Source organism: Aspergillus welwitschiae (assembly GCF_003344945.1).
Source record: "Aspergillus welwitschiae strain CBS 139.54b unplaced genomic scaffold BDQ94scaffold_15, whole genome shotgun sequence".
NCBI lineage: Eukaryota > Fungi > Ascomycota > Eurotiomycetes > Eurotiales > Aspergillaceae > Aspergillus > Aspergillus welwitschiae.
Window position 1 is genome coordinate 679867 of NW_020798709.1, and position 26702 is coordinate 706568.

Sequence of the window (26702 nt, forward strand, 5' to 3'; positions counted from 1 at the left end):
ACATTACTCGCTCGCTAGAGGATCCATTGTTGCGTATGAGCCACGGAATGGAGCTACTTTGGGAGCCAGTTTGTGTCCACCGCAAAGTGGGGGCGCCCTCAATTACGGGCTTCATTCCATTTACTTCCTGTACTATCGAGTGGTCACATCATTATTGGTATTTGCATAACCCTTCAACTCTCCGATCAGGTTGGAAAGGATGCTAATGGAATGGCTCTAGACTACCATCATCAGGGATGAGGCTGGTTTGATCATCTCCGCAGGATCATTACTTGCGCCTCCGAACCAGAGATACCTTGCAGCCGGTGGGATTACCTATTATTAGGTGATCTTCTCCATTCACCCCACCCCTAGTATTGGACGCTGTCATAACGACGGTAATGACGGGCAGCATCGGGAGACTGGGGTGAAATAAGAAGTCTAGAGGTCCTCATTTCACAGACGTCAGCTCAGGATCAATGCATTTTACCTGATTGAAATCGTCCTTACTGGCGGTGTACTATGCAGCCAGAGTCGCATGAACCGGTTACCGAAGTCTAACTCTATATGCCCACAGCAGGAGCTACATTAGGTTTATCTAACACGATACACCTACATGCAGCTACATCGTGTTTATTTTGATCTGCTCTGTACTAGACTCGAGCAATTCCTTCTCATTATCGCCCAGAGGCAGCCATCTCATACTGTCAGGTATAGAATCGCGAGTCTTGGGCACTCACCGACAGTATTCATCTCATCCTCCTAAACCATAATCAAAAGCTGCATCAGATGATATTAGCGTATAGGCCCCAGGATTTCTGCATAGTACCAGACTTCACACCCGGCACAGACAGTGCTGTGTGGGTTGGCCTTCCTTTCTCCTTGCTACGAGGATGGATTCGTGATATCCTTTCTTGTATAGAATACAAGAAATTTATATTGTGAGTTGTTGTTTGTTTTCTCGGTGCGCTTTCAAGTTGCTTTAGACCTTTAAATCAATACACGCGGGGAGCTCTCTATCAAAGATGAGGGCTAGTTCCGTCCATGTACATGCTTGCCAAGAGCAATCGTGGCCTCCAATAGTGACAAGTCAGAAGTACCGTGTCCTTACCAGCATGCAATGGATATGTAAGATTTGTAGCCCGAGGAGGTACAGAACACTGCAAGTCAGAATCAAACGTCAGTAAAGCGAAACCTTAGCGACAGGATCAATTTATGCCCTCGTTCTTCATATTGCCCTCCACATACACCAAGAGCACGCCTTACTTATTATAGAGCCACAGTACCCAGGCCACATGTACGCAGAGGTACCAGGGATATCCTAAGCTTGGTCAGGAATGCAATGTATCCAGAAGCTTCCAGAAGCCATGGGTGCTCAGATTATGAACTGGCGCGGGTTTCGGAGATGCCCAGTCATTAACAGTTACTCGCGGCACATCATCTGACGTATACATTAAAAGAACGCTAATCTGCAAGCTGTTCAATAGAAGTCTATCGATATTGTTGCATCAATCAAACCTTGAACATAGTTCTCTTGTGCGCCTAGATATACCAACTGCTCGCTCCCCACTGCGGGCACATGGTTGGTCTCGGAATTAGGGGCGGTTGACAATTAGTCTAATCATTGGTTAACATGGCGCAGTATTCTAAACTGAAGCCATATATCCGGCACTCGTTGGCTTCTAAAACATTACTCCCTATAACATGTCCGTCATAGGTTTCTGTCTTATAATTCTTTTGGCGGAGATACGCTCGCTGAATTATATTGGTGTATTCAGTTCAGTAGTAGCTGAGTACTTGTAGACATAGTACAATGGTATGGTTTGAAATGGAAGTGCGGGTCGATATATATAGATCTGAGTAGTAGTACCACGCCAAATCATACCAGTATGAACAGAATGAGCCTCAAGCATACGACAAGATGATGCCAATATCTGAAATGTGCTCTACTAAAAAGATTAACACAACAAGCGATGAACAAGATCAACTTAGTTCCATGAGTACCGCGAAGTCCCCTTGTATTGGGATGTTAAGTGAGACTAAGGTTAGCAGTGCCAGAAAGCAGCATCCCATTCCCGAGGTATGTATTCTCCATAGGCGGCAAATAACAGACAGCATATGAATTGAGTAACCCACGTATTCATCACTAGACCTATTACAACTACCTCAATTGAGAGTAGGCAAACCGAGACTTTGACCGTGGTTGACAATTAATGCCTCAGGCATCAAACACTAATCCAATTCTGCAGAAGTGGTGCCAGGAACTTGCCGCACCGCGTAAGAGGCATAGCCGCGCGCAACGCGAGACTCCAGGAAAAAGGATATCGGAGCTCAGTATCGGAAGTAGCCCAAACACCTTATCTGCAAAAAGCACTCTCAACCCACTAATCCCTCCCCTGAATCTTGTCGCCGCTTTGAGAGCAACTGATTCAACCCTTTCAATACCCACTACGCTTATTGTGACACCCTTGAGGGCTCCTCCAAAATGTGAGCTTCTTTACCTATCATCGCCGGCTACTGTGCTAATTTCTTCTTCTTTTAGGGAGAGCTTCGACAACATCTATCTCGACCTCTCGAAGCAGCATGGAAAATGCAAGCTGGCGGAATCTGGCTTAGGATGGAAGCCTTCCGGAGGAGGCGAAACGTTCACTCTTGACAGCAGCAACATCGGCGCAGCCCAATGGAGTCGAGCAGCGAAGGGTTATGAGCTGAAAATCTTGTCGCGCTCCTCGGGAGTCATCCAGCTTGATGGTTTTGACCAGGAGGTATGTCCGGGAATATGTCTGAGTGATGTCAATATGAGAGAAGAGTTTGCCTAATCTTTGCCCCCGTCGATGCTAGGACTTCGAGCGATTGAGCAAAGCATTCAAGATCTGGTATGGTATCAACATGGAAAGCCGAGAGCACGCTCTTCGAGGATGGAACTGGGGCAAGGCAGAGTTCACAAAAGCAGAACTATCATTCAACGTGCAGAACCGGCCAGCATTCGAAATCCCCTACTCCGAGATATCGAACACGAACCTTGCCGGAAAGAATGAAGTCGCTGTCGAGTTTGCTCTTGGTGGCGAGGGCAATGAGCCTGCCAAACCGGCTGGTAGCACGAAGAACCGTGGTCGCAAGGCCGCTTCGGGTCCGGACGAGCTTGTCGAGATGCGATTCTACATCCCAGGAACGGCCGTGAAGACCGAGAAGGGTATCAAGGAGGAAAACGCAGAAAACGCGGACGAAGAGAACGGAGCCGAGGAGGAAGAGGGCGAAGAGCAGAATGCGGCGAACTTGTTCTACGAGATGCTCATGGACAAGGCGGAGATTGGAGATGTGGCTGGCGACACATTCGCTACTTTCTTGGATGTTCTGCATCTTACACCCAGGTGCGTACTATCCGGAAGATATAATGGCAGTGTGTTAACGGATTTGCAGAGGTCGGTTCGATATCGACATGTACGAATCATCCTTCCGTTTACGTGGTAAAACCTACGATTACAAGATTCAATACGCTTCTATCAAGAAGTTCTTCCTGCTTCCGAAGAACGATGACACACATACATTGATCGTTCTGGGACTTGATCCCCCGCTACGACAGGGCCAGACTCGCTACCCATTCTTGGTTATGCAGTTGAAGTTGGACGAGGAGATTAGCTTGGAGCTCAACATGACGGAGTGAGTGCATACAGAGGGATCCAGTTGATCGCATACAGCTGACAATCTATCAGTGAACTTTTGGAAACTCGCTACAAAGACAAGTTGGAGCCCCGCTACGAGGAACCCATCCACCAGGTGGTCACGAAGATCTTCCGTGGCCTGTCAGGCAAGAAGGTCATCATGCCGTCGAAGGACTTTGTCAGGTCAGTGTTACGTTGTTCCATGTTAGCTTATGCTCTGATTACTGACATTCTACAGCCATCACGGTCACAGTGGAGTCAAGTGCTCCATCAAGGCGAACGAGGGTCTCCTCTACTTCTTGGATAAGAGCTTGATTTTCGTCCCCAAGCCTGCCACTTACATTCAGATTGAGAACATTGCGATCATTACCATGTCTCGGGTGGGTGGTGCCATTTCGGCCAGCAGAACGTTTGACATCACAGTCAGCTTGAAGGCTGGCCTGGGAGAGCATCAATTCAGCAACATCAACCGGTATGTGGATCTCTATAACGCTCAAATATTTTGCAGAGGCTAACATTCCCTAGCGAGGAGCAACAACCACTCGAGGAATTCTTCAAGGCGAAGAACATCCGCTTTAAGAACGAAATGTCCGACGATGTATGTGTAACCTTGCAAATTCCTCATACATTTGTGTGTTCGTCATCACTAACCTCCCATGACTAGGCTTCGGCTCTTATCGCGGCAGCTCTTGACAATGACGACATGGGCTCCAGCGACGACGAGGGCGTCCGGGCTGATCGTGGCTCCGCCGATGAAGACGAAGAATCCATTGACGAGGACTTCGAGGCCGAGTCTGATTCTGACGTCGCGGAAGAATACGACTCCGCGCACGAGAGCAGCGGCAGTGCAAGTGACGCCGAGATGGGGGATGCATCCGATGGGGAAGACGAAGATGAGGATGAGCCAATGTCAGAGGCGGAGGGAGCGCGGCCAAAGAAGAAGACGAAGGTTGGGAAATAATTTTAACGTCTCAAGCCTTTCTGCTTGAAAATTCTTCCCGACCGCGTCCCCCATTATTATGATGATATTCGCATAATGAACCGGGCTTATCATTTACCATAGTTCCTTCTGCCTCACACTGTGTACTTGGATTCTTTGAATATCTGTAAATGTACTCTAAACGATGACACACACAAAGGACCGTTGACTCAATACAGCACACAATATTCCGTAACTATTTACATAGCTAGCTAGGAAATCCCGTCCACCAACGCAGCTACTCCATCTAAAACATCACAGCAATAAGACACATCCAATCAACAAGTTCGATCCACTCCCCGCCTCCTCACCAAACTCCTGTACTTAAGTTTGCTTATTGGCAACACTATCGATTATCACCTGCATGTCATGCGCATAATATGTCATAAGCCCTCCGTCGTACCTAACCAGGACGACGATCCATGTTCGTTAGCAGTAGCCATGATCGTAGATCATAGAACGAGAACCCAAACCTTCTATTCTGTAAGTGGGGACAGATTCGACTCGTATCGTCCTCAACCATCATTATGGTGACTCAATATAGGATATGTCACATGCCATTATTGTGGTACTTACATCCCTGCTGGGAGTTCGAGTTCGAGTTCGAGTTCATTTTAGTACATAGGTAGTTCGGGGTTAAGCGAGCTGCACTAATTAAGTAAGTATAGTATTTACTTTCAAGGCAGCAAGTAGTTATGTAGATAGTCTAACTACTGCTGCATGTATGTTTGTGATTGCAGGACACGAAATATGCCCGATTGCCATGGTTATTTCAAACCTGTCTTGCATGTTGGGAGGTTACGATAGGTTCGGATAATGAAGTGCGGTGTAGGGGGGTGGGGATGTGTGAGGCAGAAGCAGGAGGTAGGTGGTAGGTAGAAGTACTAAATATCTGTGTAGCCTCATGACTTATACTCCGAGTCGGGTTTCTGGCTCCCTTGCTCTGTCTGGTTCATGGACGATGCAGGGTTGGTGGTGGTGTTTCATTGGGTTTAAGTAGGTTATTTATAGAAGGGTGGTCAGTAAGTAATTACCTACCAGGTAGGTACGGAGTAGGTGATATCTTGATTTGAGGAGGGAAGTACTTATTATACAAACCCCTTTTAGTGGAGGTAATAACATCTGGGTCCAAAATTGAAGAGATGGATGGATGGATGGATGGATGTACAATTGAATGAAATTCGGATCGACTGGGCTCAAATAGTCCTATCTCTTTCGTAGTAGTGCTAGAACCAGCCGGCAACTTCCCATGGTGTGACGCCTGCTTCCAGACCGTTGGGCGAAGCAGCAATGATTGGCTGAAGGAGGAAAAGCCTTGACTGCAACACACGGCACACCGTGTTTTTCCGATCCCGACACACAGAATCAAGTGTCCGTAATGGGTATTAGTGGTGGTATTCTTTCCCCCCCCTGACTGCTTTCCGTCCCGCCCGTTACGCGGTTACGCATGGAAATACAGCCTAGTAGGAGAGAAAGGCGTGTCCCGTGCGGTGCCAGCAACCTTTAGTTTTCCTGCCGGCTAGCTAGCTTTACCTACCAGCTGCTTCTACGCCCGATTATCTGTATGTCGTTCAAGACAGGTGGGTGGGCTTGCGTATAAATGGCCATCGGATGATACTTGCAGGTCCCAGATGATTCGCACCGGACACACAAAGCATCCTTCCACCTAATAATAGCCCACCCGCAGCGGATCTGTCTTGGAAAGCAAACCTGGGAGTGGTTGCCGTCGACCCAAGGTCCGGTAGATTGAGCACTGTGCAGGACACACGGGTCAGGAGTTCAATTTATCAGTCCTTCCTGATTGTACAGCTCCAAATCTCGCCCTCCGAAAATGGAATCTTCCCATTCTCGGATGCGCATTCTATGAGATAGATAGTCAATGGCTCCAGGGTTGGTTGGTTGGCTAGTTGGTTCCCCACGATCTTACTGACTTAGTCGTAGTATGCAGTACACCTGACTTCGGGGGGGGGGGGCTGCTGTTTCGCATCTCTTATTAAGCCTGTGGTGTCCAAAAGATCTCGAGGGACTTTAAGTTTGACTTTGGGGGATTTTCTTATTGCTTTTTTCGTTATGGACATGTCCGGTAGAAAAGAAATAAAAAAGAAAAAAACACTGGTCCTGTTCCTAAGGTAGGTAAGTACAGTAAGTAGTGACAGTTAAATACCCCAGGGTAATTAGTTCGCAATGAAGTTCCGAGTGAAATAATGATGACCATGGAGCCGTTGTAATTCGGAATGTCGCGGTCCCAGATAGTGTGGGAGGGTAAACAATACGCTGGGAAAGAACCCATAATCCGAGAGAGAGGACGAGAGTGTCGTATTCAAAAACCAAACGGTGTCTGTCTGAGAATAAATGCAATCAATCAATCATCCATTGGGGAATTAAAAGTGGGCGACAGAGAGCAGCAGGACTAAGGATTGATTAGCTTCTTCCCATACAGTACGTTAGTAGGTTAGTTTTAGCAGTAGAAACCAGAGCCCCCCCTTTCTTTCTCGGACAGGGCCACCAAACAGTCTGGCTCCAACGACTAAACACCCCATCACTCCGCAGGTCCCAATCGCTCTCCCTCTTTCCCCTGTTCCCTCAGTACGTATTCACTTCTCTCTTTCATCGTCCTTTTCATTTCTTCTCCCCGACTTTTGTTTTTTTTCCTGTTTCGTTTCGCATCATCTCCTCCACACCCTGCTTTGTTAGCTGTGTTTTTGAGGTCCTTCTTGGGTTCCAGCTATTCCATCCCCTTTGCTCCTGATTGAAACTGATCCTCACCCTTTTACCGGTGAATAATAGTATCCTGGTAGGCAGCCTGGCTCCTCCATTTTCTGGACCGCCCCCCCTCCCTTCTCTTCTGCATCCCCACGGACCATACGTGGAAAACGGTTATCCTCCACGTTGCTGCTTCGACTATTGCTGCTTCCAGACCGTCCCCTTGACTGCTTGATGCAAGGACTTTGTCGCTAACGGAGAAGGTACTACCTGTTCAGGGGAACTTCCTCATCGACGCTCGCTACCACCTGCTTCCTCTACGCTCGCTTCTCATATCACCTGCACACCCTTAACTTCCACAATGGGTAAGCTTGTCGCCCTGTACCCTTCCTTTCCTCATCAACCTGCGATTTGAAAGACAACCCCCCCCCCCCCCCCCCCCCCCCCCCCCCCCCCCCCCCCCCCCCCCCCCCCCCCCCCCCCCCCCCCCTTTCTCTACCTGCCACCAATTCTCCCTATCGTGTCCGAAACCCGGAATCCTAGCGCGTTGTGATACCACCATGGCACGTTCCAGGAACCGAAGTGCGGATGGTCGCTCTCAAGGAGATTCAGAAGCTCCTTCAAGTTTCCTCCAGAAGGGCTCGCAGAGACCGAAGCGCCATTCGTTCTCGCCTGCTCTCGATCGCTTGTCCTCCGAAAGTGAACGACAGGATGATGAACCAGTTGCTGACTCTACTTCGCACGATGTAGCTACACCACCTCCTGCACCCGTTGCCAATGGCACGCCCGTCTCGTCTTCTCCCCCCAGCAGCAAGCCCAGTTCGCCCTTCGTTGAGCGCAGTAACCCAATGGGCGCGGGAAACGCTCAGACCGTGAGCTCCAAGGACCCCAAGGCTGTTGCTCAAGCTGCTACGGATATGAAGAACGTCGTTCGCCGGAAGCTGACCGGCTACGTTGGTTTTGCCAACCTGCCCAACCAATGGCACCGTAAGAGTGTCCGCAAGGGATTCAACTTCAACGTGATGGTTGTTGGTAAGTGCTAAACATGGGCGGAACCACTCCCAATGGCAACGTGGTTAATCTAATACGCCGCTAGGTGAGTCTGGTCTCGGAAAGTCGACTCTCGTGAACACACTCTTCAACGCCTCGCTCTACCCTCCTAAGGAACGCACCGGCCCTAGCCACGACATTATTCCCAAGACCGTTTCTATCCAATCTATCAGCTCCGATATCGAAGAGAACGGTGTCCGTCTCCGTCTGACCGTGGTTGACACCCCCGGATTCGGTGATTTTGTGAACAATGACGACTCGTGGCGCCCGATTGTGGAGAACATCGAACAGAGATACGATGCCTACCTGGAGGCCGAGAACAAGGTCAACAGAACCAACATTGTCGACAACCGCATCCACGCTTGCGTTTACTTCATCCAGCCCACTGGCCACTCCTTGAAGCCCCTCGATATCGAAGTCATGCGCAGGTTGCACACCAAGGTCAACCTGATTCCTGTGATCGCCAAGGCTGACACCTTGACGGACGAGGAGATTGTGGACTTCAAGAAGAGGGTAGGTTGACCCCTGATTTCATTTCTTTTGTATAGTATGCTGATGCAATTACTCTTCAGATCTTGGCCGATATCCAGCACCACTCCATTCAGATCTTCGAAGGCCCCCGCTATGAGCTTGACGACGAGGAGACCATTGCCGAGAACCAGGAGATCATGTCCAAGGTCCCGTTCGCTGTCGTTGGAGCCAACTCCGAGGTCACGACCCCTGATGGCCGGAAAGTGCGCGGTAGAAGCTACCCCTGGGGTATCATTGAAGTCGACAACGAGGAACACTGCGACTTTGTCAAGCTGCGCCAGATGCTGATCCGCACTCACATGGAGGAGCTCAAGGAACACACCAACAACTCTCTGTACGAGAACTACCGCTCCGACAAGCTCACCCAGATGGGTGTGGCCCAGGACCCAAGCGTCTTCAAGGAGGTCAACCCTGCTGTCAAGCAAGAGGAGGAGCGTGCCCTCCACGAGCAGAAGCTTGCCAAGATGGAGGCAGAGATGAAGATGGTCTTCCAACAGAAGGTCGCAGAGAAGGAGAGCAAGCTGAAACAGAGCGAAGACGAACTATACGCCCGACATCGCGAGATGAAGGACCAACTGGAACGGCAACGTCTGGAGCTGGACGAGAAAAAGGCGCGCCTCGAAAGTGGGAGGCCAATCGAAAAGGAGACGAAGCGAAAGGGATTCTCGCTTCGTTAGACGCACGCACGCATGACTGGTACCCCGATGCCTTTGCCAAGGGAATTACATCAAGGACCACCGAGGTTACGGATGGTCGTCGGAGGCACTCAGGTGGTTTTATGTTGATTTCTCCACGACTCCCGATTGACCGCACGCTCTTTCTAACCCGCCGCCTCTTTTCTCTTGTGTTTATTTGTTCTCACCCCCACACTCCCTCAATCCTCTACTTTTCTCGTATCTGCTTCCAGTAATGACTCTATTATCGACCGGGTGGACCGCAGAAGAAAAGAATGGCTCCGTTACTTTATTTCTTTTCTCTTCTTCAGCCAAAACCAATCACCAGTTGGGGCTTGACTAGGAGACATGGCCGGAACACCGGAGCTGAATCCAGCTTGGTGATAATGTCTGGATGCTCCCGTGCTTCTGGTCCTGGAATTGCAAGACGACGCACGGGGTGACGGCCTGGAAGACCGCTTTGGGTTCGGAATTCACTGCTTCATGTCCACCATTCGCTTCTTGTTATGTACTTTTGCCTACGCTATACCTTGTTCCCGTCCGATTTCCTATTCCCCGTTGTGGCCTGGTACTCCTACTTTTATTCGTCTTCGGTACACTTATTATTTTTTTTTTGCCTCCTTTACACCATTTTAGTGAGATCACCCACCCCTGACCATCTTTTTATTTTCTGGACGTTTTTCCTTGTTCCTCTGCTGTTTCTGTGCGCTAGTTGTCAATCTGAAGTGTTATTGAAGAGCGAACGATAAGATAATGGAAGAGGGAGAGTGTACGTGAGTGTATGAGCGAAGAAAGCAAGACGAAGCTGGTGGAGCTTCGGTTGAGGTATACTTTTATGGTCGTCGGGGTGCAACAGCAGCAGAGTTCATTCGACAAGGGCGTATCTAGTAAGAAGAGTGTAGGGTGGATATGTGCCTACTGTGAAATAGTGGTATTCATTCATACAATGCACAAACGCAGCACCTACCAGCTCGACACCTAAAATGTCGGTGGGGGCAGCTTTGTGGCTCACGATTAATCTCCATTTCTACCCGTATGGAAGAGAGGAAAGGTGTTTGGAGGCGTTGTGTCCGTAATAATAATATCGTCTTTGTGGTCGCTCCTGTTTTGGCTATTGCTGGATGCTTCGGAGGAGTCGAGTTTGCTACGCACAATAGGTTCACTGACCTGTTTGGGACTCCAACGAGCAATTACTCATACTTGTGACGAAGGATGGATAGAACAATAACAGTGCACACGACACCGGGAAGAGCTCGTCTGGATCATGACATCGATAAGCTTTTCCCACAGACGGTTGTGTTGCATCATTTTGCGGGCGGGCGACGTCACGGGAGTGCGGCTGATGCTCTTAACGAACCAGTCGACCGAGCGAGACTAGGCTGAGTAGGTCTAAAAGAAGTACGTAGTAGTAATAGTAGGAGCTTTCCTCAGCTGGCAACCTCTCCAACTGCACCAGAAACCGTTCCCTTCAAGGCCAAAACCCACCGCCGTCCCCGCCCAGCCTCCCTTCCAAGTGGATATCCATCTGCTTCCACCGCTCAATTAGTTTCCCCGATATTCTTTCTTCGTTCCTTCTCCTCCTTTTCCCTTTTCCTCATCTATTGCTGTTGGCTGCTCCAGTGCCGCACCGCCGTTCCACACCCCCCCGGTATCTCGGCCCTTTCTTCTTGCCAACGACCCTCCCTACATTCCTGCTTCTTCACCCGACTTCCCGAGACAAGCGATCGCAATGGCCCCTGCTCCGCCCGCTAATCTGCCTCTGCCTGAGAGACTCAAGGCTCTGGCTCAAACACTGCAGTATGTGTCGCATGTCCCGGAACTAACAGCTGGTACTGACGAGGTCTCTTCTTCTACTTAGATTTGCTTGGTTCGCTGGGTAGGTTATAGCTCCGCCATATTTCAGCCTGCCTGTTCTGGTTTACGACGTTTCATCATACAATGAAATCACAGTCCTGGGCCTGTCCAGCAGGACTTGCCCACTGGACCATCCCTCGCCAGCTCTCGCTTTGAACGGTCGGACCGAGCATATTCGCTAACGCACCATAGGCATGTGACGCTGCTTCTTTCGGTCTTCCGCTATGTCCTGTCCTACATCACGTTCAACTACTACTCCTCGTCGGCGCAGGTAGCTTACCGCCTTGCGTTTGTTTCCGCTGCCGCGACATACGGAATTGTGGTGTACAAGGGACACATTGCCCGTGGCCGTCTCCAGGGCAGTGTTCCCAACATTGCGCTGAAGCTGGCTGGTGATGAAAATGTCCAGTACCTCGGTAAGTGATGGTGTGATCGAGTAGCGAAGACAACGATACTGATAAGCAGTAACCAGGTATGGCACTGGTCTGGCTCTACTCGCGCCAGATCCCGTTGGCCCTGCTTCCTTTCAGCGTCTACTCCATCTTCCATGTTGCGACTTACACTCGTGCCCACCTGATTCCCACCATCCAGGGCCCCGCTCCTGGTGCTGTCCCCGGCTCTCCTGCTTCTCCTAGCGGTCCCAAGCCCGCCGCCAGACCTTCTCCCTTGGCCGATACCATTGGACGGTTCGTCAAGCAGTACTATGACGCCAGCATGCACCTGGTCGCTCAGCTGGAGATGTCTCTTCTCCTCCGCTTGGCCGTGGGCATCCTCACCTTCTCCAAGGGTAGCTTTGTGCTCTTCTTCTTCTACCTGGCCTTCTTCCGCGCCAGATACTCCCAGAGCTCCTTTGTCCAGCAGGCGGTCCGCCACTTCATCGCCAGAGTTGATGCTTCGGTTTCCCACCAGAGCACCCCCCCTGCGGTTCGCCAGGGATGGGAGTCCTTCAAGGCTGCCGTGGGCCAGGCCTACGAGGCTACGGATCTCAACCGTATGAGCTCCGGTGCTGCGAAGAAGCCCCAATAGAGGGCCATCAGGAGTGGTTCAGGACGTTCAGGATATACAACGGAATTGGTGAACTGCCCCGTGATCCTACGTGCATGATTGGGTTTTTGGGAGCCGTTTTGTTCTGGACACCGATCATTGAGCCTGATGTGCAGGTAATGAATCTCCACGGCCAGCGATATCATCCTGGCTGAGGAGCACGGCCCTTTGATGAACAATGAAGGTTGTGAATAGTGGAGGGGAGACGAAGCGAGACTTGGGAGTAGCATCCGGGATGGTATTTCTAATTGCTCGTGGGGGGAGTACACGGGAGGAAAGGTTACGTGAAATGTCTCAGCAAGTTTTTTTTTTCTGTCCTTGAATACGTCTCATTGTTATATATTCCAATGCGACAGTATAATGTTAGTGGCTGTCGTACTCTGCCTTCCTACCGGATTATGAGGGACTATGGAGCCGTAGGATCGGAATTAGCCTTTGGAGAGAGTCGGCGTTCGGCGGGTCCGATTAGACTTCCGATCGAGGCGCGGAATTGTGTTGCAGTTGGCCACGGCTCAGTCAGCGCGTAAGCAGCGCAGCGATAGGCGAATTGGCCGGCGGAAGCTTTATGAGACTGGGTGCCTGAGGCTTCCATTCTAACTCGGACGGCGGAGAAAACAGGAAACCGACCGAAATTTTGGGGCCTCCCGGACGTTGGCAATGATGCCCGAAAGATCTTTTTTTATCTTCGAGAGGTGCGATGCTCACAACTCCCCTCTCCCGACCTGTGTTGGCAACGTAATTCACCCCGAACTCACCTTTTCGTCCGCCTTGCTCTACGCCCCTTTCCTCTCGACCGTCATCCCATTCTTGTCCGGGGTGGCGTCCTTCCGTTAAAAACCACAGTCGCTCGCCGCATCCCAACCCCCGTGGTCTGGTCCGCACCACGATCCGGTGGGTTGCGGTATTCTTGCAATGAGCTTGACCTCGCGCGTCTTGGGCCTGTTCACGACGACAGAGACACCGTCTACCGATCCCCCTTCTCCTGCGTCGGCCTCTCAGTTCCCCAACGTTGCTTCCGCTAGCAGCGACCATGTCTTTCATTCCGCCGGCCCGATAAGCGCAACCAGCGACCATAATGCTCAGAAGGCTGCGTCCCTTGCGGACGAGGAGGAGCCTCGGCCTCCCTATTTACATGTATGTTTGTGTTGGTCTGGTGGAGCGCGACCCCGTTCGCGCAGGTTCCGTTACTACTCGGTATAGCTTCCAGATCGTTGGTTCTGACCATTGTTGCTTCAATAGGCTATGCTGGCTGGAGGTACCGGTGGTACCTGCGGTGACATGCTTATGCATTCGTTAGATACGGTGAAGACTCGACAGCAAGGCGATCCCCACTTCCCTCCGAAATATACCTCCATGACCTCGTCGTATGCGACTATCTATCGACAAGAGGGTTTCTTCCGTGGTCTGTATGGTGGTGTTACGCCGGCGCTCTTCGGGTCCTTTCCTGGAACGGTCATCTTCTTTGGTGTTTATGAGTTCACCAAGCGGAAGATGCTGGACTCTGGGATTAACCCCAATATTGCGTATCTGTCTGGAGGTAAGGGTGTTTTTGTGGCTTCACCTTGGATGGGTGATACTAACTCGGTTGCTGCTAGGTTTCTTCGCTGATTTGGCTGCCTCCATCGTATACGTTCCCTCCGAGGTTTTGAAGACGCGACTGCAGTTGCAGGGACGCTACAACAACCCGCATTTCAACTCGGGATACAACTACCGCTCGACCACGGATGCTCTACGCACGATTGTTCGCCAGGAAGGGTTCTCCGCCCTCTTCTACGGATACCGGGCCACCATCTACCGTGACCTTCCCTTCTCGGCCCTGCAGTTCGCCTTCTACGAACAAGAACAGCGGTTGGCGAAAGAATGGGTGGGCTCGCGAGAAATCGGACTGCCCATGGAGATCTTGACGGCTGTCACGGCTGGTGGAATGGCAGGTGTTATGACCTGTCCGATGGACGTTGTCAAGACGCGGATCCAGACGCAGAAGAACCCGGAAAGCTCGAGCCCGACCAAGTCGTCGGGTGAGCCTGCGTCGACCAAGGAGAGCCCGCGCCAGCATACGTCATCGCATACGACATCCAACCTGCGCACACACTCGCGACCTATCTCGACGTCTGGAGCATCGACGTCGGTCGCGCCGCCCGGGGCTCCCCGTCTGGATACCTCGTCTTTCTTCACTGGCCTGAAGATGATCTACCAGACCGAGGGAATCGCGGGATGGTTCCGCGGAGTCGGACCCCGCGGAGTGTGGACCAGTATTCAGAGTGGAACAATGCTGGTTATGTACCAGTACCTTTTGAAGAAACTGGAAGCTTACCAGGGGGTGGAAGACCTGAGCCCGCTGTAAGGGTGAGCTTCCGCGACTTGCATTGAGGATTTGACATCTGCGACCCGATAGATTACCATCAGCGGGTGTCTGGGACACAGGGTGCTGTGTTCGCTGTAGATAAGAAAAGAGCGCACCACAACCGGAGCTTGAGCATGAGCATAGTATGGGCATGAGCATGAGCATTATAGACGGCTATGTTGGAAGGGCGACCGGACGGGAGTGGCATGATTTCTTACTTTGTTTTCTTCTTATTATCTTACTTTTCGGCCTCTTGTGTTCTAATTCTTGGATTCCCATTCCCCTCCTGTCGTTTTCCCCGCATGTTGAGAGCATGATTGCATGATTCGGGTGGTTGTGGTTTCGGGCGCGCATTTTGTGTATAGGAGGAAAGACATCATCTCATGTACGGATACTTACCATTGATAGACGTTAGACAAAGGCTGGTAATGAAGCATTGTATATTATTTATTCAAGAGAGGACAGAGTTTACTAAGACCAGAGATGATGACCAGCCAAAACAAAGCGATCGACAAAGAGAAACCCGCCAGTTGCCGAGGGGCGCGAAGAGAAAAGTAAACAAAGCCGGATGCGGTCAGAGCAGCTGCCCGCCTGGATTGGTTCCCCTCCGCCGTGACCTCACGAGATGCTCGCTGAACTGCCTCTGATTCACCTGCTCTCTTAGTTTGGCTTTGGTTACTTCTCACTGGTACTATTACTCCTCCTCCCCTGTTCGTCTCTTGTTTACCTTGTTACCCTTGTTTACCTTTCCCACTACTACCACTACTTCCTCCTCTTCCTCCCCTCCCTATCTTCCCTATCTATATACCCTTATATCTAGTATTACCCACCCACCCTATCTTTATCCCTTGCACTTGTGCCACTGGTCGCATGGTCTAACGTGGATCCCGTACCCGCGCGAATCGTCATGCCTACCGGATTGCCTTATTTGCAGAAACTGCGCAAGCCCCAACTTACAGAATGGGCGGAGCTCACTGACCTCCAGGAGTAAGCAGCTCCCCATGTCCATGATGACTGGCGTTGCGCCGTGCCGCGCGCGCACACACCCTCTCTCTCTAACAAAGCAATAGCTATGAGGACCTGACCAAACCCGACCTCGCTGCCGCTCTGGACAGCCATCTCCAAGCCAACGAGTCCATCTTCAAAACCGACGCGCGCCTGGCCGATTATTACCGGCGACTGTCGCAATCCCCGCGCGTTTACTCCCCCACCAAGAGAGCTCCCAAGGTCGAAGCCTCCCCGACGCCGGATGAAGCTCCTCGATCCGTGCGCCGAAGGCAGGTGAAGGCCAAGGTGGAGCGCGAGCCTACGTATGATGCCTACACGATAACCCCCTCATTGTCGCGACTATTTTCGCTAACTTCTCACAGAGAAGAGTCCGAGCCTCAGACCCCCGGACAGGTGGTGGGCGTGCAGCCGCCAACGATGTCATCGCTGGTGTCGGAGCTACCGCCCTCGCCGGCGGTGGTTACCGACGTGATTGATCGCCAGACAGCCGCGTGGGGCAAGTCCGTTAGCGAACTGTGGTCGGGAACGGGTGTGCACGAGCGCACCGAGTCGCTCCGCTCCAACCTTAGCAGTGTCAAGGCCTTTGGCACGTTGATATTATCGGTCGAAGCCCTGAACGTGTTGCGGGCTGTTGTGCCCAAGAATTACGTGGGCACCGTCCCCATGCCCCCATGGACGCATGTCTCGGACTTGGAGATCGCCATTCCGGACCTTTTCGTGCTGGTTGAGGGGCATTTCTGGGCTGTTGTCTCGCTGTGGGCGTTGATTAGTGCGGCGCTGCCTTTTACTGTCGCGTACTTTTTCAATCTTAGCTTGCAGGCTGCGCAGGCTGGGTCGTCCTCTACGCATACGCGTCGCAGTCGCTCGGGCGTTCATGCGAGCTTTGATCCGTTGAGCTTCTATATTGCCAAGGCGGTGATCACGTATTTGGTGTATACGGAGCAGTTTACCTTCTGGGGCACTTACCAGGGGTTGACGATTGATCGGTTGGAGGGGTCTGTTCCCGGGGGGTTGAATGGGGCGTTGGCGGGGTGTGCTATTGGAGTGATTGGGACTTTGTATGAAGCTATTCTGAGGAAGTGATGTATAGTTTGCAGGTTGGTGCAGCAGTGGGTGGACAGAGTACAGATGATCTGAGTTAGAGGCGAGTGGAGGTGTTGATTGATTATTCTTTCCTTTTGAATTCGTTTTTGTCACTTCTATCTATGTTGTCTATTGTCTTGTTTCGGGTCAGGGCGTATCAGCGGACTGGACTGCTGTTACTGCTATGTTGCTTTGATGGCGATGGGGCGCTGTAGTATTGCTTGATAAGTTCATATTAGTCTAACTGTTAGGATGAATGAATACCAACAACATCTATATACCAACCGTCCACTAACCCAGCCAACAAACACATATAACCAAAAGATGCATTTAAGAAGAAATCCGCTTAAACCTCCCCGCCAACTCCACCGTAAACAACACCGCTCCCCCAGCCGTAACCTCCACCTCCTCCGCCCGGATATGATTACTCGTACTAATCTGGCCCCCGATCTCCGTCTCCCAGGATTCCACATCCCACTGGAATCCTTTTGTCGTGATCCGCTCCATCCCGGAGAGGGGGATAATGCCCACGTTTTCTTCAAGGAGATATTCTTCTTCCCTTCCCTTGATACCACCTGAGTCCGACGAAGATGATGACGACGATGGTATATCACCCCTCTTAACCCCCGGCGTGCGAATGACGTTCTTCCCCGGATGCAGAATGAACGTGATACTTTCTTCGGAGACGAGGTATAATGCCCCTTCTCCTCTTTTCCGTCCTTCCTCAGTAGAAGAACTAGAAGAGGGGGAGGAGGGAATAGTAGAGTTAGAATACAAATGATGTATCTGCGAGAATGCCTGGTCGACGCGGCCGCCGAGGCCGCCGAGGATTAATATTGAGAGACTGTCATCTTGATTGTATTGTTGATGGGTGTTGTTTGCTTGGTCATGGTCAGGGGTGGATGATGCAGCAGATGAGGATAAGATTTCGCTGGTGTTGGCGCGAATGTACCGCAGCGCTTTGGTGAAATCGGTGCTGTAGTCATCGTGGTGGTAGATGACGTTTACTCCGTGGGACTGGTAGTGGGATTTTATGTGTGGGTGGATGGAGTCAAGGTCGCCGATTATGGTGGTGGGGTGCTGGATTTATTATTAGTTATTTCATGTATAGGAATTATTGTGGTGGGTATATGTAGTGTAGTGTAGTACTATACTTCCTATCCAGAAGGATATTTGCATGCATATCATATGAATGGATATAGTATGTAGCATATGTATAACATGGATATGGTGGGTATATACATACATCTACATCCTCTCTCCCCCGCGCTTTCATCATCTCGTAGAAGTGGTTGGCGCCGCCGTCGGCGCAGACGGTTGTTAGTGCTATCCGTTTATTCAGTATACATTCTTCTTTATGGAATATGATATAGAGTGTAAAGGATATGGTGGTAATACCATGCTTTCGTAAAACATCATATGCTCTCTCGTTGATTGGATGGTTGAGGATGAGCAGGGCGTAGGGACTCGGGGGAAGGCCTTCTTCCGTCCGGAAGAATTGGGTTGGGTCCCAGGTCATTATCCTGGGGTTGGCCATGAGCTCACTGGGTGTCGGGTTGGATGGTATAAGGTAGGGTGGGTATATGAGTAGCTTCAGTAGTAGATATATGAATAGATTTACTATGTTAGGAGTAGGTAGTAGCTAGGAAGTGGATGATAAGATAGTCTGGTGGGGTGAGGGGTGTTGCGGTCCCGCGAAAATTTGGTTGAGTTCGGTGATAACAACATAAACCCGTTCATGATGTAGTGATATAGTCCTACTTATAGTCTTAGTACTGATTAGAAGTTAGTACTAAATGTGCACGCGATCACTGCCCCTCAGTGATCCTCTAAATGGCTGACTAAATATATTTGAGAGAGGTTATTGGTGGTAGTGCATGCATATCATTCAGTCATGACAGTAACTAGTAAAGCATTATCAACTACGTACAAAGTAATATGAACAAAGCTGAAAGCTAATACTCACACTCCTCCAATCTCATCATGATCTCCAAATGTCCATACTCCGCCGCCCACACAAACGGCGTCTTCATGAACGAATCCACCGAATGCGCATTCACCTCCTCGCGATCCAACAGCAACTCCACAATCCTCTTACTCCCAGCCTCTGCCGCATAAGACAGCGGTGATCGCGCCGTCTCATCACTCCACTCCGCATCGACATCCTCATCCGCGAGCAACAACCGCACAATCGCCTCATTTCGATATTCCGCTGCGTATGACAGTGCCGTTCGCCGGAAAATGTCCACTTCATTTGGCCGAACATTCCTGTTCGCCAGCAAGATCTTCACTAACCCCTCGTCCTGCTTCTTGGCTGCCCACACCAGCGGCGTGAAGTAGAAGTAGTCCAGCATGTAACTGTTGAAATCGCCCCGCTCGAGCAGTAATTTGACGAGCCAGTGATTCCCGTATTGTGCGGCACATACCAAGGGGATCTTCCAGTTGTTGTTCTGCACGTTGACGTCCAGCTCCTTCCTGGAGAAGAGAGCCCGCGCCAGTTGTCGCGATGGACCTTGGTCTTTAGCGAGAATGTGCAGGAGAGTGTCGCCGTTTGCTTCTCGTGTCATGAGATGCTTGGAGGAAAGTCGATGGATGAGCTCGGGGGCTGAGAAGAGGAGCATGTATTGCTCGATTGGTCTGCAGAGACCGAAGAGGAGGAGCAGGATCTCCAATGGGACTTGACTGGGGATATTGACTGGTACGCATATATTAGCTGTATGCTATGTAGGGATTTACTATCTGTAAAGTAGAAGCCATACCAGGTGCCATCATCATCTTTTGTCCAGTATACATATTGTCATGTGTATTGTGTAACCGGTATATACTAGTTAAGGTCGGACTGCAGACTAGAGTTGACACTGAACTCCAACAGACTCAACAGCGACCCTCCGGGCGCACCTCTCTTATCTACATGATGCCAGCTCTACGGCATACAGATGACACCAGACGCTAAGATGAAGAAACCATCAAAACCATGCAATCCAGCACTGGAAGCACCAACAGCGTATCGCGGCGCCCTCTGATTGGCCAATTCGGGGCCGACCAGCAGACACCCCAAACAGGCAATTCTTGAATGCCTGAGGCAACGGGCGTCAAATCGAGTTGGTGGTTTGGTTTGCATCTGCATCTCCATCTCATCCCCGTCCACCTCCATCCACTCCCATCCGTCTGTTTCCCGCTCAATTCATGCCGCTCGCCTCGCGGTGATACCCCCCTCTTCCTCTCCTCTTTCTTTCACTTCCCTTAATTATCAATCCCAACTTCCCCCCCCTCTCGCCCGCCATGTTTCGCTCCGCACCTCGAGCTATCCTCCGCGCACCGGCCGTCGCAGTCCGTGGCCCGGCTACCAGACGATTGATAAGCACCAACACACCCGCCGACTCCAAGCCGAGGAGTTGGAAGAACACCGCTGCCCGCTTGGGTCTGGCCATTGGCGCCGTCTACTACTACAACACGAGCCCCTACTTCGCTCAAACCCCGTCCTGTATGTGCCTGATGCCGTTGCCGTTGCCGTTGCCGCTTGGTTTTTTCCCACCGCATGCATGGCGGTTCGCCGTCATGCCTCGGAGGAGAAGAAGAAATCATCACACACCACCTTCACCTCCCTCGCTCAGACTGGTCCAGCTAATGATGTAGTCTCTCTTCTCTCCCAATCCAAGTCCGACTCCGTCGAAGCCGAATCCTCCCTCACCATCGACTCCATCAAGCCCAAGATCCGCGAACAGAAGAAGTCCTCGGCTCCTGCTCCTGCTCCCACTCCTGCTCCTGCTGCCCCCGAAGCCCCTCAAGATGATGCGCAACAACCCTCCCCCGAAGCCGCTACGCTGAAGTCCCCCGAGGAGCTCGAGGCCGAGGCCGGCCAGGAAGGCGCCTTCAACCCCGAGACCGGCGAGATTAACTGGGACTGCCCTTGCCTGGGCGGTATGGCCCACGGACCTTGCGGTGAGGAGTTCAAGGCTGCTTTTAGCTGCTTCGTGTACTCCTCTGAGGAGCCTAAGGGTATTGACTGCATTGAGAAGTTCAAGTACGTACCCACCTTCTGACCATATAATATCGAATGCATTACTAATGCGGGGAACCACCACTTAACAGGGGCATGCAAGACTGCTTCAGACTACACCCCGACGTGTACGGCGCTGAGCTCGAAGATGACGAGGAGGCTGCTCCCGCTGCTGCCGTCCCCGAGGCCGGTGACGAGCAGCCCGTGACGGCCGCTCAGATCGACGCCGCCTCCCACCCCGAGGAGAAGCGCGTCCATGCACAGGAGATCAACGCCCAGACGAAACAGGAACTCGCCGAGAAGGGCGAGCTGGCTGAGGCGGAGACCTTGGTGCCCAAGGCGGCTCACGATGCTGTTCCCGAGACGGAGAAATAAGCAATGAATATACCATATCAGACAGGATGGAATTGGAAAGATGCAGCATTGGAATATCGAAGAACAGGAAGCACATGTGACTGAATAAATAGAGAAGATGAGGGACATCGGATGTATAAGATCGGGCAAGGCAGTGTATTACTATATGCATGCATGATTTCTTTTTCAGCTCATATTTATACCCTCGTCCAGTCTCGTCTCTTCCCATTTTCTCTTTCATTCTACTTTCAATTGTTCGTGATATTCTTCTCCGCTCTCCTTTACCTCTTCGTCTCTGTCTCTGTTCCAATCTCCAGTCTGGGCTTGACTTTGACTCATCTCATTGATCTATCAGCATCTCCGACCATCTCTATATCCACTTTTCCTTTTCTTATTTTTTTTCCTCATCCATTTTCTTTTCGAGTGATACTGTATCTAAGTAACTGCACCTGTACTTGTACCTTTTCTTTTTCATGTTTAGCATCTCGGTCAAAAAGAGAGGAGAGAGAGAGAGCGAAGTAGAATGAATAGACATAGATGATTTCATTTCCATCCGTTTTTATTCTTGATTTAAGTAATGTAGTAGCAACTGATGTACATTCTGATATAAGATGATTTCTAATTTAACTGGCTGGCTCATGTGAGTGAGTGAACGATAGGGTAAGTGTATATGCATGTTGCATTTCCAGGCAGGAACTAGAAGAGATCACATCACATCACATCATGTCTCTCTTCCTTCTGCGCTACCCAGCTGGAATCAGCCAGTTGAATGGATTAGAGAAGGGAGTAGGATGGATGGATGTAATCATGCCGTGCCCGGAGGTCTCTATCTCCCTGGTATAACCATAGTTATGTGTCGGTTGAGGACCACAGACAAAGTTAAGGAATGATCACTGTGTTGAACAGATGATCTGTTTGTTGTTATGTGTTATGTTTGGGATGCAGGCAACATACCCATACCCATTCAGTCACGTCACATCGCCGATGTATCAATACCGGACACCCGTTCTATCAATCGATCAGTCGATAGACAGGACTTGTCTGCTGATATGGGTAGCTGGATTAGAATAGTCCTGTGTCTGCGACAAGCTGACTATCAAATAAACCAAACCCCATTGACTGATGGCTGACGCTGATGTGCGAAAAGCATGAGTCACAAGGAATAGTCGGAACAGCGCACTGCTGGTCTTTTCTCTAGTTCATGTATGAATACCATGACTGTTAGCTTTCTATCGAACGCGTCATCTACCAGTTCACGTCGCTCAGTTGGAGCTTCCGGGATCGGAACGCCGCCCTGGCCGCGCTTGACTTGTCCATTCTGGTGTCGCGATGAGGGGAACGCTTCTCTGCGGCTGCAACACTGTTAGTATTATACATCCGAAATGACTGTAAAGGACGTACCGTCGGTGTTGGTCTCCGCTTCATTGGTCATTTCGTAGTTCAGGACCAGGTTTTTGATCCGCTGCTGCTCCTCGCGGTCGGCTTGCTGCTGGCTTCTCATCGCCACGGCGAAGCTGGAATCAGAGGGCAGGTCGATGGTACGGGTCTGTATGGTTTAGTAGTGCGTCTTGCCACGGCAAAGAGGAGAGCATACCTGCTGCTTGTTTCCTTTCTTGGTCATCAAAGAGAACGCCATGGTATTATTCGTGGGCTTTGGTGCCTCTGGCGGGGGCGTCTCAAGCGCTGCCTCACGTCCAGACCGCTTCATCGGCAAAGGTATGTCAAACACACCCTTGCGTTCGAATTTCCGGGATTCCATGCTCTCCGCCATCATCTTCTCGAATTCACGGTCAAATTCGGCTTCCGCCTCTGGGTCGCGTTCCTCTTCCTGCCGAGTTACGAAGATCTCTTCGTCTTCGGACTCACTGTCACCATTTTGTTCCGGGTTCGGGCCGGACGCCTAATAACTCGTTAGCATATCATCACATTCTCGACGTCGGTAAACAAACCTCAGCCTCGTCGCTCGACTCTTGGTCCTCTTCCTCGAGCATTGCATCTTCCTCCAGACCTTCGTCCGACGAGCTGCTGTCCGCATCGTCCTCGTCAGGCTCAGCAGGTCTTTCTGCATCCTGCGTCTTGAAATTCTGTGCCACAGCTTCACTGAAAATCTGCGTAGCCTCGGCCAGGTCAGCTGCTAGCTTCCATTGAGGACGAGTCATGGAGAAGGTATCCTGGACTAGGAAATCGACGTCCATCGGCAGGGGATCCTTCGTATGCATGTAGTACTGGTCGAGTTAGCATTGGATTTCTTGCGAAATACAGACAATCATACCTGGAAGAAGGTCAAGAAGAAATCAAGCTTCTTCTTGGCCGAGCCCCGATCGAAACAGTGGCCGCAGGTGTCGAGAAGAGTGCAGACCAGGCGGACACGGAAGAAATCATCGGGCAGATCAAGCGGGTTGATCCTTCCAGGCATGGGCGTGCCACCCTCTGAGAGCTGTTAGTGAAGTTCGCGGATGGTGTCGACTCACTCACCATGACCAAAGGTAATAATGCGATACAAGGTGTCAAAGATCACCGGCGAGTCAATCATCTTGTAGTTGTAGAGCTCTCCGAGATACTTGACTTCGGCAATTCGCTTCTGGTTAAACTTGAAGTCGTTCTGCTCCAGACCCAGCGTGATCTGCTCGAGGATGTTGTCCACAACGCCAATGACAAAGTCCTGGTGATACCTGTAAAGGGCACTGACAAGGATCGCGAGAAGGTGGATGTTGCCATATTTAACCTTTACCGGCTTGCTGAAGACGCGTTCCAGAATATCGACCACCTATCACGCAGTTAGTATAATGTTCGTACACCGCACCACACCATGCTGTACTCACATCTTGCTCCTCCCAATGAAGCTTGCGGATCGATTTCAGGATCTTGGTGTAGTTGCGCTTGTTCATATCCAGATAGACCAGTCTACGAATATAAGACTCCATAGGGGTGCGCTCCTTCTGCTGAATGGCAGGTCGCGGTGGCGGATCAACGTAGTAGACTGCATTCTCAATGATCATCCGTTCCTGCTGACCCAGATGCTGGACAGTCTTTTTCCTTCCAAGGGTCTCCAGGAAAGAAGCCATTCTCGGAGAGGTGTCAGGGTTCCGAAGCAGATAGCGTCCGCAATTCTCCAAGAGATGCCCGATGATCTCAATGTTCATGCGCGAAAAGTCATCCAGCGAAACCTTGAAGCAGTGGAAGATGATATGCTCCGGAACTACACCGAACTTGGTCAATTCTGCCAAATAACGGACATTGCTCATCCGAACCTGTCCCAAGAACTCCTTTGACTTGCGGCGCTGGAGGCTTCGGAACTCCTCATCCAGATAGGTGGTGAGGCCCTGGGGAATGTCAGGCATGTACTGTCCTAGGGTTGCAACCAGGCGAGAATACAAGGGAAGAAGATCGATGCGGCCCTTGGGGACATCGGAGACGGCCTTGATAAGCCTGTTCCGAGACGCTTTCGAGTTGAGGAAGCAGAAGTCTAGCGCCAGCTGGTCGACATGGTCCTTGGTCTGCAGATCGGGCAGCTTAGCCAGAAGCGCGTCTACCTGAGCTCCGACTGTCTTGCTTGCTATAGCAGTAGACTGGTCATCGGCCTCTGCAGCAGCCTTCTCCTCAGCTGACTGGGCTTGGCCAGCTTCAGTCTTCTCCGTATCTGTGCCGTCTTCCTCTTTCTTCTTTCCGGTCTCATCCTCCGCCTTCTTCTTCTTGCCGTCCTCCAACAGCACAGCCGGCACTTTACCCTTAAGGTCAACCAGGTTCTCATAGAAGCGCCGCTCCTCTTCGTCTTCCCAGATACCAGCGCCCTCTCCTTGGCCACGCAAGTACTCGCTAGCCTTCACCAGGCCGATACCACCGCCCGCTCCAGCATCAGCGGACTCTTTCTCAGCTAAAGCCGGCATTTCCACGCCCAGAACCTCACACAGAACCTGAGTATTGGTAACCAGCCTCTCCAGCGACTTCGTCTGCTTCTCAAAGTTGGCCTGGCGGTCTTCGAAGATCTCGCCACTCTTCACGTATGCTTCGGCATTGCGACGGCTCTGGGCGGCCAACGCTCTCTGATCACGAACAACATGTGCCTTGACATCCTCCAGATACCGATTGAGAATATGCTTGAACCGAAGCTGAGACTTCTCCGAAGTAAGCGGCGGGTCATCACCCTCCGGGTCCGTTGCATCCGCATCCACGCCGTCACCATTAACAGTAGTTGTAGCGCCATCAGCTTCGACAGTCTTCCTACCCTCGTCGACCATCTTCACACCCAGCACATCCCAACTGAAGCTCTTGACAAACAGCACGGCGAGTGGCAAATTCGAATGATCGCGATCATGTCCGAGAAGGTCCTTCAACACCTCCAAAGGAAACGGCTCGGGCTCCCTCTCACCATCCTTACCAGCAGACGGCGGCGCCCTGTTCCTCACCGGTCCATCCGTCGCCTTTCCACCAATACCAACGACTCCATCCTTGCCCTTCGCACCCACATCATCCGGCTTTTCGATATCGTCCAACGTCTTCAGTACCCCCACCAACCACAACTCCGTAACAACCCTCAACAACACCCGATGCCGAGATAGCCGTTCTCTCTCCTCGCGCTCGCGTAACTCCTGACTGAGCGCCTTCAGCTGTCCTCTGTCTGGGGTGCTCAGGCCTCGCCCCAGGAGCCATCCGATCTGGCGGGTGAATTCGGCAGGTCCAAAGCGCTGGTGCAGGGCGCTGGTGATTTCGACACCTGTAGCGATTTCGCCGGGGGATTTGAGCTTGCAGAGGCCTTCGTAGCAGGCGGAGATAATCTCCGAAAGGTACTTGTGCAGCGAGAGGGTGCGGATATCGGTTAGGAAGGTTTGTTGGGCAGCGGCGTTGATTCCGGTGCGGAGACGCTTGATGAAAGCGGTGTTCTTTTTCAGGGCTGAATCGAGGGATTTGCTGACCGGGAAGACATCTGTTGGTAGAGCGATCAGTTGGTTAGTATTTATGGTTATATGTTGGCTCCGATGCCGGTTCAAGGTCCTTCACGCATTGGCGTAGTGTGTTAAATTGATGAGGGGTGACTTACCACTCTCGCCGGCCCAGACTCTCTCATTTTGGAGGCGGAGATCCCCTGTATAGGGAGATAATATGTTAGCGATCCCAAACTGGCTGGATTTGGTGACATGTGTGGTGGAGTGGGATTGGACGTACGCTTCCTCTGACGATCCATTGCTTGCCGCGGTGCGGTGGTGCAGCAATCGGCGCGTGGGATGATCTCAACTGTCCGGGGAACCTTTCAAAGAGTGGGAAAGGAAAGCGCATGAGTGACTTGAACGCCACATTGGTGAAGCGGGCAGCAGACAAGTGACGCGCAAGGTGTCTCGGGCGTCAAAGGGAGGTGGAGAGGGGGAGGCAAGCCTTGAAGTGGCTGACGGAAGTTGAAGTGAAGAGCAGCTGGTGAAGAAGTGGGCCGAAGGCGGAGGGA

General features: G+C 51.4%; 11 protein-coding genes across 11 annotated transcripts; 8 read left to right on the forward strand and 3 right to left on the reverse strand.

Moving 5' to 3' along the window:
- Nucleotides 1-64: 64 nt before the first annotated feature.
- Nucleotides 65-1210, forward strand: BDQ94DRAFT_143592 (uncharacterized protein). Its single transcript, XM_026766275.1, has 2 exons — nt 65-157; nt 221-1210. Exon 2 carries the CDS (start codon nt 1005-1007, stop codon nt 1164-1166), a length of 162 nt encoding a protein of 53 aa, XP_026626719.1. The 5' UTR covers nt 65-157; nt 221-1004; the 3' UTR covers nt 1167-1210.
- A 982-nt stretch (nt 1211-2192) lies between these two features.
- On the forward strand, nt 2193-4602 carry BDQ94DRAFT_159415 (FACT complex subunit POB3; the record flags this gene model as incomplete). The annotated part of the gene is made up of 8 exons (XM_026769071.1): nt 2193-2438; nt 2526-2744; nt 2821-3350; nt 3400-3639; nt 3693-3824; nt 3880-4113; nt 4167-4239; nt 4306-4602. The coding sequence occupies 8 exons, from the start codon at nt 2193-2195 to the stop codon at nt 4600-4602; spliced, it is 1971 nt and encodes a 656-aa protein (XP_026626720.1).
- A 2553-nt stretch (nt 4603-7155) lies between these two features.
- Nucleotides 7156-9777, forward strand: aspB (septin AspB). Its single transcript, XM_026775494.1, has 5 exons — nt 7156-7414; nt 7602-7688; nt 8074-8355; nt 8420-8886; nt 8946-9777. Exons 2-5 carry the CDS (start codon nt 7685-7687, stop codon nt 9579-9581), a joined length of 1389 nt encoding a protein of 462 aa, XP_026626721.1. The 5' UTR covers nt 7156-7414; nt 7602-7684; the 3' UTR covers nt 9582-9777.
- Nucleotides 9778-11004: 1227 nt separating this feature from the next.
- On the forward strand, nt 11005-12904 carry BDQ94DRAFT_143602 (uncharacterized protein). The gene is made up of 4 exons (XM_026766276.1): nt 11005-11375; nt 11437-11454; nt 11625-11848; nt 11905-12904. The coding sequence occupies exons 1-4, from the start codon at nt 11308-11310 to the stop codon at nt 12456-12458; spliced, it is 864 nt and encodes a 287-aa protein (XP_026626722.1). The 5' UTR covers nt 11005-11307; the 3' UTR covers nt 12459-12904.
- Nucleotides 12905-12918: 14 nt separating this feature from the next.
- On the forward strand, nt 12919-15325 carry BDQ94DRAFT_143603 (putative mitochondrial carrier protein). The gene is made up of 3 exons (XM_026766277.1): nt 12919-13610; nt 13716-14013; nt 14072-15325. The coding sequence occupies exons 1-3, from the start codon at nt 13389-13391 to the stop codon at nt 14818-14820; spliced, it is 1269 nt and encodes a 422-aa protein (XP_026626723.1). The 5' UTR covers nt 12919-13388; the 3' UTR covers nt 14821-15325.
- Nucleotides 15326-15441: 116 nt separating this feature from the next.
- On the forward strand, nt 15442-17200 carry BDQ94DRAFT_32567 (uncharacterized protein). The gene is made up of 3 exons (XM_026775495.1): nt 15442-15807; nt 15891-16130; nt 16191-17200. The coding sequence occupies exons 1-3, from the start codon at nt 15728-15730 to the stop codon at nt 16909-16911; spliced, it is 1041 nt and encodes a 346-aa protein (XP_026626724.1). The 5' UTR covers nt 15442-15727; the 3' UTR covers nt 16912-17200.
- A 41-nt stretch (nt 17201-17241) lies between these two features.
- BDQ94DRAFT_170287 (thiamine diphosphokinase) lies at nt 17242-18448 on the reverse strand (the record flags this gene model as incomplete). Its single annotated transcript, XM_026771456.1, has 3 exons — nt 17242-17991; nt 18158-18237; nt 18310-18448. 3 exons carry the CDS (start codon nt 18446-18448, stop codon nt 17242-17244), a joined length of 969 nt encoding a protein of 322 aa, XP_026626725.1.
- Nucleotides 18449-18866: 418 nt separating this feature from the next.
- BDQ94DRAFT_170288 (ankyrin repeat domain-containing protein) lies at nt 18867-19680 on the reverse strand (the record flags this gene model as incomplete). The annotated part of the gene is made up of 2 exons (XM_026771457.1): nt 18867-19606; nt 19671-19680. 2 exons carry the CDS (start codon nt 19678-19680, stop codon nt 18867-18869), a joined length of 750 nt encoding a protein of 249 aa, XP_026626726.1.
- A 378-nt stretch (nt 19681-20058) lies between these two features.
- On the forward strand, nt 20059-21343 carry BDQ94DRAFT_143610 (coiled-coil-helix-coiled-coil-helix domain-containing protein). Its single transcript, XM_026766278.1, has 3 exons — nt 20059-20395; nt 20548-20935; nt 21004-21343. The coding sequence occupies exons 1-3, from the start codon at nt 20194-20196 to the stop codon at nt 21284-21286; spliced, it is 873 nt and encodes a 290-aa protein (XP_026626727.1). The 5' UTR covers nt 20059-20193; the 3' UTR covers nt 21287-21343.
- BDQ94DRAFT_32588 (uncharacterized protein) lies at nt 21259-21979 on the forward strand. The gene has a single exon (XM_026775497.1). It carries the CDS (start codon nt 21398-21400, stop codon nt 21785-21787), a length of 390 nt encoding a protein of 129 aa, XP_026626728.1. The 5' UTR covers nt 21259-21397; the 3' UTR covers nt 21788-21979.
- A 444-nt stretch (nt 21980-22423) lies between these two features.
- Nucleotides 22424-26699, reverse strand: BDQ94DRAFT_32586 (regulator of nonsense transcripts 2). The gene is made up of 9 exons (XM_026775496.1): nt 26429-26699; nt 26304-26348; nt 24088-26189; nt 23741-24032; nt 23538-23695; nt 23215-23490; nt 22860-23165; nt 22667-22811; nt 22424-22617 (listed from the first exon to the last, which is right to left on the reverse strand). Exons 1-9 carry the CDS (start codon nt 26445-26447, stop codon nt 22511-22513), a joined length of 3450 nt encoding a protein of 1149 aa, XP_026626729.1. The 5' UTR covers nt 26448-26699; the 3' UTR covers nt 22424-22510.
- Between the last annotated feature and the right edge of the window lie 3 nt (nt 26700-26702).

Excerpts from the sequence above, each read along its gene's own strand:
- BDQ94DRAFT_143592 (XM_026766275.1), top strand. The coding sequence starts at position 1,005 with ATGAGGGCTAGTTCCGTCCATGTACATGCTTGCCAAGAGCAATCGTGG.
- aspB (XM_026775494.1), top strand. Across the intron at positions 8,356-8,419 it reads CTTCAACGTGATGGTTGTTG|GTGAGTCTGGTCTCGGAAAG; the intron begins GTAAGTGCTAAA and ends ATACGCCGCTAG. Across the intron at positions 8,887-8,945 it reads TTGTGGACTTCAAGAAGAGG|ATCTTGGCCGATATCCAGCA; the intron begins GTAGGTTGACCC and ends ATTACTCTTCAG.
- BDQ94DRAFT_143602 (XM_026766276.1), top strand. The coding sequence starts at position 11,308 with ATGGCCCCTGCTCCGCCCGCTAATCTGCCTCTGCCTGAGAGACTCAAG. Across the intron at positions 11,849-11,904 it reads TGAAAATGTCCAGTACCTCG|GTATGGCACTGGTCTGGCTC; the intron begins GTAAGTGATGGT and ends AGCAGTAACCAG.
- BDQ94DRAFT_143603 (XM_026766277.1), top strand. The coding sequence starts at position 13,389 with ATGAGCTTGACCTCGCGCGTCTTGGGCCTGTTCACGACGACAGAGACA. Across the intron at positions 13,611-13,715 it reads CTCGGCCTCCCTATTTACAT|GCTATGCTGGCTGGAGGTAC; the intron begins GTATGTTTGTGT and ends TTGCTTCAATAG. Across the intron at positions 14,014-14,071 it reads TATTGCGTATCTGTCTGGAG|GTTTCTTCGCTGATTTGGCT; the intron begins GTAAGGGTGTTT and ends GGTTGCTGCTAG.
- BDQ94DRAFT_32567 (XM_026775495.1), top strand. The coding sequence starts at position 15,728 with ATGCCTACCGGATTGCCTTATTTGCAGAAACTGCGCAAGCCCCAACTT. Across the intron at positions 15,808-15,890 it reads GAGCTCACTGACCTCCAGGA|CTATGAGGACCTGACCAAAC; the intron begins GTAAGCAGCTCC and ends ACAAAGCAATAG. Across the intron at positions 16,131-16,190 it reads AAGGTGGAGCGCGAGCCTAC|AGAAGAGTCCGAGCCTCAGA; the intron begins GTATGATGCCTA and ends AACTTCTCACAG.
- BDQ94DRAFT_143610 (XM_026766278.1), top strand. The coding sequence starts at position 20,194 with ATGTTTCGCTCCGCACCTCGAGCTATCCTCCGCGCACCGGCCGTCGCA. Across the intron at positions 20,396-20,547 it reads CTTCGCTCAAACCCCGTCCT|TCTCTCTTCTCTCCCAATCC; the intron begins GTATGTGCCTGA and ends CTAATGATGTAG. Across the intron at positions 20,936-21,003 it reads GACTGCATTGAGAAGTTCAA|GGGCATGCAAGACTGCTTCA; the intron begins GTACGTACCCAC and ends ACCACTTAACAG.
- BDQ94DRAFT_32588 (XM_026775497.1), top strand. The coding sequence starts at position 21,398 with ATGTATAAGATCGGGCAAGGCAGTGTATTACTATATGCATGCATGATT.
- BDQ94DRAFT_32586 (XM_026775496.1), bottom strand. Across the intron at positions 26,190-26,303 it reads AGTCTGGGCCGGCGAGAGTG|ATGTCTTCCCGGTCAGCAAA; the intron begins GTAAGTCACCCC and ends CTCTACCAACAG. Across the intron at positions 23,491-23,537 it reads TCTTCTTGACCTTCTTCCAG|TACTACATGCATACGAAGGA; the intron begins GTATGATTGTCT and ends TAACTCGACCAG.